The sequence below is a fragment of the Triticum dicoccoides genome, chromosome 2A (assembly GCF_002162155.2).
Source record: "Triticum dicoccoides isolate Atlit2015 ecotype Zavitan chromosome 2A, WEW_v2.0, whole genome shotgun sequence".
Lineage (NCBI taxonomy): Eukaryota > Viridiplantae > Streptophyta > Magnoliopsida > Poales > Poaceae > Triticum > Triticum dicoccoides.
The window spans coordinates 11,366,306-11,374,469 of NC_041382.1; the positions used below are offsets into that span (position 1 = coordinate 11,366,306).

General features: G+C 43.2%; 1 protein-coding gene and 1 long non-coding RNA gene across 2 annotated transcripts; one reads left to right on the plus strand and one right to left on the minus strand.

The window, feature by feature from the left end:
* Nucleotides 1-1,810: 1,810 nt before the first annotated feature.
* LOC119358626 lies at nucleotides 1,811-2,530 on the plus strand. The gene is made up of 3 exons (XR_005172263.1): nucleotides 1,811-1,897; nucleotides 1,986-2,076; nucleotides 2,173-2,530. It is a non-coding gene; the product is annotated as an uncharacterized LOC119358626 (long non-coding RNA).
* A 1,615-nt stretch (nucleotides 2,531-4,145) lies between these two features.
* Nucleotides 4,146-7,001, minus strand: LOC119358627 (alpha-terpineol synthase, chloroplastic-like). The gene is made up of 7 exons (XM_037625090.1): nucleotides 6,703-7,001; nucleotides 6,275-6,533; nucleotides 5,676-6,030; nucleotides 5,389-5,607; nucleotides 5,136-5,274; nucleotides 4,797-5,051; nucleotides 4,146-4,675 (listed from the first exon to the last, which is right to left on the minus strand). The coding sequence occupies exons 1-7, from the start codon at nucleotides 6,871-6,873 to the stop codon at nucleotides 4,373-4,375; spliced, it is 1,701 nt and encodes a 566-aa protein (XP_037480987.1). The 5' UTR covers nucleotides 6,874-7,001; the 3' UTR covers nucleotides 4,146-4,372.
* Between the last annotated feature and the right edge of the window lie 1,163 nt (nucleotides 7,002-8,164).

Below are 8,164 nucleotides of genomic sequence, written 5' to 3' on the forward strand. Positions count from 1 at the left end.
TTTATTTATTTTCTTCTATTTATTTCTGAGTAGTTTGAAAGAGAGTTTTCGTCCGAAACCCTGTTAGTTCGAGAGAGAGAGTGTCTAGTTTGTACACGAAGTGCATCCAGTTCTTGCCGTAACCCTCTCTACTCTTTTGCACATGCTATGTGGGTGAAATGATGATACTATGCCAAGTTTCAACATTTTCAGAGTTCATTTTGTAGTGATTTTCAATTTCACGGTCATTTAGCTCTCTAAACAAATCGGTAAATGACTGAAAAATATCAAATGATGTTAGAAAGTGTCGAAAATTGATGACGTTGCTTTGAATGGTGCATACCGAACACAAAAAAGTCTGGAGTTCAAATAAGTTTTTTAAAAAGTGCCCGTTTAACAGATGAGTTCTCGTTCGAAACCTTGATACTCCGAAAGAGATTGTCCAGTTTGTATACTGTCAGGACCCCGATCCCAAGTCACATCGATCTAGCCGGTAACACCTCATATCACTTTGCGGCCTCACGCACAGTATTCCCGCGGGTGTCGCCTTACCATGGCCCGGGACCGTCTGCGCCTTTTGGCTCACGTATATGATAGTGTTGCTAGCATCCATATGACAGAGAACCCGGGCCGACATGGCTAGTCGTGAACCCAAAGCGGCACTAACCTATGGGGACAGGCATACATGAATCACATCGAGCATGTCGGTCAGCAACGTGTGAATCCGGGCTGTAGCACTGGGCTAACAGGACTCCGGGAACCCGGGCTGAAGCAGGCTAGGCAGGACTCCGGATGTCACCACGTGACATTTCCCCGAAGCGATAGACACACAAATGAAGTGAAACACATGTCGGCCAGTCAAGTGTCCTGAGCAGTAGTGCTGGGCTAACAGGACTCCGGTGAACCGGGCTGTAGCGGACTACTATGGCTCATGGAAGCACTAGACTACATTTCCCCATAAGAGAGGCTGCCAAGGATAAACAACTAGATTGTCAGATCCCACACATACCAAGCATTTCAATCATACACACAATATGCTCGATATGTGTAAATACAACATGGCATCACAACATAACTCTACAACTCAAGTATTTATTCATTAGGCTCCGAGGAGCGAGATATTACAAACATGGGTCTCATGACCCAACAATCATAGCATACAAATCAAAGCACATGCAGAAGCTTAACATGTCTGAGTACATACATCTACAAATGAAAAAGGCTAAGAAGCCTAACTATCTACCATATCCTGCCGAGGGCACAAGATCGTAGCTGAGGTATCAAGCTAAACGTCGAAGTCCACATGGAACTACTAGCGAGACTGACGTCTCTCTGCAAAACATAAAATAGGCAAACGTGAGTACAAATGTACCCAACAAGACTTACATCAGAACTATCTACATATGCATCGGTATCAATAAAGGGGGTGGTGGAGTTTAACTGCAGCAAGCCAGCTTTGACTCAGTGGCTAACCTGAACTACGACTGCAAGCAACTCTTCTGAGGTGGCGCACACGAGTCCACATATTCACCATTCAATACACCACTATGGATCCGCTCCCGTCTCCCTACGAGAAGGCCATCCATAGCACTCACACTTATCTTGCGAGGTTTAGAGTATCCACTTTCACTTGTCTATGAAGTGTTATAGGCAACCCAGAAGTCCTTTACCGCGGACACGGCTATTCGAATAGATCATTTATAACCCTGCAGGGGTGTACTTCTTCACACACGCTCTCGAAACTTACCACCATGTACACGTCGTGTATCTCGGCAACCTTCAAGCGGAAGCCTGGCGAGGGAGTCGGCCACGACCTGACTAACCACACAAGTCTATCAGTCGAGGCAGCGAACTGTACTGACAAAGCAGGAGCTCATCCACAAGATAATCGAAAGTAACCCAAAGATCGTAGACAAGGGTAAGTGTGATCTGTGCTTTCTATCTTTGTGTCGCTTCAGCTTGTTGACTGCAATGTGAATCCTGATGTTGAACTACTAAATCTGCAGGTGAAGTCGAAGAGCAAGTGAGACTGCTGCTAGAGTTTGTTCCAGAGTGGATCTCTGAGAAGACTGCAAGAAATGGAGATGTTCTCTGCTGGTAAACATTTCATATCTGATGCATAAATGTTGAACTTGCTACTATCACGCCCCATCATTCTTAGACGTCCTAATTTGTGTTAATGTTGATTTTCAGCGTCAATACTGAACTGAGCCAGTCTGAGGTTCGACAAAGGTTGTCCGGTGTCGAGTAGGGAGGAGCACAAAATTGTTTCTCCTTGTTTAGAAATGTAGCGGTGTATCAGTGCAAGGTTGCGCCTAGATGCTGGAAGATGCTTAGTTGTCGAAGTTGATGCTCAAGTTCAGACACTGCCCAGTTTAAATTCAGTTATCAGCGCCTTTGTTCAAGATCAGACAAGACGCAACAACCCTTGACTCAGTGATTGACATGTGTAGCTGAAGTATTCTAACAGCTGATGAGGTTGGGCTGCCAATTTCTTACATAATGTGTATGCTCCGAGATGTCTCTGGATGAAATGATGTTTGTTATTCTTGGTCTGGGCCTCAACTATGATTTTTTTTTTCTGTCTCTTGAAGCACTCTGTCTTCTCTAAGACCAAGCATAAAAATGTGAAGTACTTTCTTTTTAAAGCAAGGATACATAAGTGTGAGTTACTTTATGATTCCTTAAAATTCCTAACAACCTGTCCCATCTTGTTACAGAGCACTGTAAATCAAGAGCACCAAATGGTTATACTTAGTCAACCAGCTAGTCTGGTTCTAGAGTTTTAGTAGTACAAAACAGAATCAGAATCAATACCTACAGATAATTAAGCCTATATAACACATGCTCTCCTGCCGTTTCATGTTTCTCACTCGTGAAAGAGTCCAAGAACAACTCTCTAATTTGCTTTTTCTTCTGATCATTCGGCGCACCAAAACCATCCCCACCTTGGTAAACACTGAGATTAGTGTGAGATTCGTGCCAAGTTCACGCAAGTCTTGGCAAAAGATCTAGAAAATTGGCAATGTTTGAATGCATCTTCATTAATCGACTTCCAGGCTTCCATGGTAAGATCTTCCATGGCTTTACGGGACTCTTGCTCACGGAAGATTAATGTACATGGAATCGTGGAACACTAGTGCAGAACCGGGCTATAGCACCGGTTCATAAGGCCCTTTAGTGCCGGTTCTGCAACCGGCACTAAAGCCACTGGTTTAGTGCGAACCGCCGCTAAATGGTCACCACGTGGCACGAGCAAGCGCCGTGGAGAAGAGAACTTTGGAGGAGAAGGAAACAGGCTATGCAGACCAGGTTCAGCGGCAGAAGCTCATATCATGTCTGCCAAGCACCTTTGACATTATCTTCCTTATCTACAAGATAATCGAAAGTAACCCAAAGATCATGGACAAGGGTAAGTGTGATCTGTGCTTTCTATCTTTGTGCCGCTTCAGCTTGTTGTTTGCAATGTGAATCCTGACGTTGAACTACTAAATCTGCAGGTGAAGTTGAAGAGCAAATGAGACTGCTTCTAGAGTTTGTCCTAGAGTGGATCTCTGAGAAGACTGCAAGAAACGGAGATGTTCTCTGCTGGTAAGTGGTAAACATTGCTTATCCGATGCATAAATATTGAACGTGCTACTATTACAATCCATCATTCTTAGACGTCTTAATTCGTGTTAAATGTTGATTTTCAGCATCGATACGGCACTGAGCCAGTTTGAGGTTCGACAAAGGTTGTCTGGCGTCGAGTAGGGTCGCGCACAAAATTGTTTCACCTTGTTTAGAAATGTAGCAGTATATCAGTGCAAGGTTGTGCCAGATGCTGGAAGATACTTGGTTGTCCAAGTTGATGCTCAAGTTCAGATACTGCCCAGTTTAAGTTCAGTTATCAACGTCTGTTCAATCAAGTTCAGACGCAAGACAACAACCCCTGACTCAGTGATTGACATGTGTAGCTGAAGTATTCTAACAGCTGATGATGTTGGGCTGCCTATTTCTACCATAATGTGTAAAACCGCATGCTCCGAGATGTCTCTGGATGAAATGGTGTTTGTTATCCTTGATCTGGGACTCAATTATGAAAACATTTTAATTCTGGTTGTCGCTCAGGCATTTTGTGTTCTTGAATGGCTCGGTAGTCACAGTACTTTCTTTTTGAAGCAAGGTTAAAATAAGTGTGAAGGTACTTTATGAATCCTGAAAATTTCTAACAACTTGTCACATCTTGTTACGGAGCACTAAGCACTGTAAATCAAGACCACCAAATGGTGCCATTTAATCAACCAGCTAGTGTTGGTTCTAGTGTTTTAGTAGTATAACACAGAATCAGAATCAATACCTACAGATAATTAAGCCTATATAGCATCTTTCTAAGATATGTGTCTCCCACCGTTTAATGTTTCTCACTCATGATAGAGTCCAAGAACAACTCTTTAATTTGCCTTTTGTTCTGACCATCCGGCGCACCAAAACCATCGCAGCCTTGGTAAACACAATGTGAGATTCGAGCCAAATTCACGCAAGTCTTGGCGAAAGATCTAGAAAATCGGCAATGTTTGAATGCATCTTCATTAATTGACTTCCAGGCTTCCATGGTAAGATCTTCCATGGCTTCGCGGGACTCTTGCTCACTGGAGCTGTTCTCGGACATGTGAATAGCTATTGATGATGGTGCATCCCCTCGCTCCAGCTCAGCCTGTTATACATATTTTGACAAAATACACATGGAAATAAATATCATAAGACACCTCACATAAGATTAAAATTTTGGTGATGAAACATCAAGGGACAAAAAAAGTTGGATTGATTGTCCTTACAGAGTGGGTTGCAGAGTCGTTGCAGAGGCGAAGAACTAACGATGCAGACTGAACTAATTTTGGGTAGCCTCCAACTTTAGCAATAGACATTGAGGTGAGCTTTTCTTCCATGCGGAGCAGGGGAAATGCATGTTGCGGTAGCAGTGGCGCAGAAGATGAAATTGATCCATTGTCCAGATACTCATGGAGTGTTGGTCTGTGGTTTCCATGCTGCCACTTTGCCTCCACCAGGAAAGACTCCGCCATGTCTCGCCACTGCAAAATCAAGTAGAAATTATTATGGTTCCTTGTGGATTAATCTATCTCCTATTAGGAAGTTGATTGTGTATATGAACTTACAGCTTTCTGAAGAACATAACGGGTGTCGCAACCATGTTGTTTAAACACATTTTCAGCCACCTCAGCGGACGTGTTGTACACGACGGAATAGAGTGCTTGCATGTATTCAGGGAGCATTTCACAAGGACTTTCTTCCCATCTGAAATTATTTATTAAGCTTCATTTAATGTGAAACTAACGTGTCATATATATGTTAACTCTAGGAAAAGAATATTACTTGAATTATGAGAAGTGCACCGCTGCATATAGTTACCTTCCAATGGCGTCAGTGAAGAGAACAAGTTCATCTAGAGTTCCATACACATCATAAACATCATCTAAGTGAACTATTAGGTTGGCGACTTTAGCAAGCACTTCTCGACATGCTCCATTATTTGGCTCCCACACAATTCCATTTGCGTAATGGAAGCACTCCATGAGACGATCCCTGGCGAACCCCAATTTTTCAGTAAGGGCGGTTCCCTTCCACCACCTACAATTAATTATGTCAATTTTCATGTCTTAAAAACCCATCGACAACATTTCTTCATGCAGAATTACCTTGCCAGTCTTGCGAGTTCTTCCTGATGCACACTTTGAACATTGTTGAAGTCCTTCGTTGCAAATCTAACGAGCAACGGGTCGGAATTGCTCTCATCACTAGCATAGTGATCTATGAACCATCTTGCTTCTAGTCTAGGAGACCTCCGGTGCAATGGAAGGTCCAAAGAATGAACTACACTACGCCGTAAGTGGTGATCCATGGATGGCAAGAGCTTTATGAGAGCTTTCTTGGAAAATGCTCTTGCCTCGTCCAATGCTTCCTCGCCTTCAAACGTAAGGTATGAAGCCTCATAGAGTGAGAGGAGCCCCTTGACATCATCATCTATTCCGCGCCTGAGATCTTCCAGAGATTCTTTTTGTATTGTTACAATGAAACGTATCAGTTAAGTATACAAAACCGTGCCATAAACACAATTCAAAGTTTCAACTGTGACTGAATATGGATTGGACCATGCATTTAGTTTAATTTCCAGAATTTTGGCTGTAATTTTAGGTTCCTTTCTTACATCGTCTAAGATTCTGTTTTTCATATTTCATACTCCCTTCGATCTAAAATAAGTGTCATAGTTTTGAAAAGGGAGTATTTAACTAGGTACCTGTAGAGAAGTAGGCTGGGAAACCACTGTCCCTCAGCAACCTGAACCTCAAGGCCGTGGAAGCAACATCACCATCATCCCAGTTGCACCGGTGAGGTTTGTGGTGGACGGAGCTGAGGATACCGGTGATCTCCTCCTCGAAATGGTAGGCGATGCCGAGCCGTTGCACCGTGTCGACAAGCCTGAGCTTCGCAGCTTGGTGGTCGCCTCGGCTCGCCGCCACCAGCCGCTCCCTCACGCCGGTCTTCAACTTATCGACCTGTGACGTCATCCATGCATGCACGGAATAATTTCCATAAGCATTTCATCTACTTTATGTACTACTGATATGTTCGAGGAGGAGATCATATGATATGTTCTAGCATTGTTGACGTCATCCATGCATTCACGCCGGTAGAAAATATGATATGTTCAGCTGATAAATGTACTTGATCTGCCTGTCCGCCATTGTTGGGCGAGAGCTGGAGGAGGGAGTCGTAATCCCACGAGCTAGGGGCGTAGTTGGCAGATCGTCGAGCAGCGGCCGAGCAGCGCACCGTTGCCGGTGACGACCTCCGGAAGCTTGTGCTCGCCATTGTTTGCTGTAATTGCCACGCCATGGTGCTGCGCGCTGCAATCTACAGCTAGCTTTTGCTTGGTGCGTACTAGTGGAGTACTCCTTGGCACTTGGCAGCGAGAGCTAGGCAACGAGGTTAGTACTTCTAAGCTGTAGTAGCCAATAAACTTACTGCTGTTTGCTGTTTGAGAGTTGCCAGAATACGTGCCAATTTATGGGCACCCAGCAGCATAGCTGACTCAGCCCGCATGCAAATCGTGGGACATGACGCATACCGAATTGCTAGTACTATTTCTTTTCAGCCACATATTTTTGTGGTGACAACATTTCTTCTGGAGGCTATTTTTTTACCCAGATATCCAACGAATGCTAGATTTTTAGGCATGCAAAAAATTAACCTTTTTCATGAAAATTTGTGTTTGTCGAGGATGACAAGTTTAGTTGGTGAGCATGACAAATCCACCTGATTTCATTTTTGCCAGAAAATATCCGTGTTTGCAAAGTAATTTTGCCATCCTCACGCCAATATGAATTACGATGAAAAGCATTGATTTGCCATGGCTAAAATCGACTTTCCGTCTTTTTAGCAAAATTCCATACAAACCACTGAGAACTTACTAATACTCATTTTTCGAAACCATGATGAAATTCAAATCATGGGTGAAAAATACACAAAGGGACCCCATAAAAAAGCATGGTCAGAATTAAAATCCAACGGACTGGCGTGCTCCATTTTCAACTTCCCGAAGAATTAATTGTTCCTCTTCAAATCAACAACGTGAACAATTCTTCCTCCCTCCCTCATCCCACTGGTCCAATCGCCTACCCTTGTAATCTGCAATGGTACCCCGCAAGCCTAGCAGCCCTACCCTGCCCGAGCCGTCTCCTCCGACCATCCCTCTATACCGTCGCAAGAGCTAGGTCTCGCTTATAGCGAGACGATAGCTTCTCTTGCGGCGAGCGTGGAAGCTCCTCTCGCTGAAGGTGCTTGCCTATATATGGGCCGACCCATCAGTGTAGGTTCGCTGCTGCCGCTCATGCGCTATAGGTTCGGTCACTATAGGTTTTCTCCATTTTTTTTTCTATTTTTCATTTTGTTTTGTTTTTTGTTTGGTTTTATTATTTCTACTTGCTATTCTTTTATTATTATTATTATTATTATTATTATATTTCTTTTTTGTTTTTCTTTTGTTTTCTTTGGGTCTTCTTTGTTTCTTTCATGGTTTTTATCGCTTTTCTTTCTTTCTCATTTTCCTTCTTTTTTTGGTTTTTGTTTATTTCTTGGTTTTCAATGCTCTTTTTTCTTTGTTTCTTTATACGTTTTCACTGTTTTC

Coding starts and splice junctions, on each gene's coding strand:
- LOC119358627 (XM_037625090.1), bottom strand. CDS start 6,873: ATGGCGTGGCAATTACAGCAAACAATGGCGAGCACAAGCTTCCGGAGG. Junction 5,275..5,388: donor TTCACTGACGCCATTGGAAG/GTAACTATATGC, acceptor AAATAATTTCAG/ATGGGAAGAAAGTCCTTGTG. Junction 4,676..4,796: donor ACGACTCTGCAACCCACTCT/GTAAGGACAATC, acceptor TATGTATAACAG/GCTGAGCTGGAGCGAGGGGA.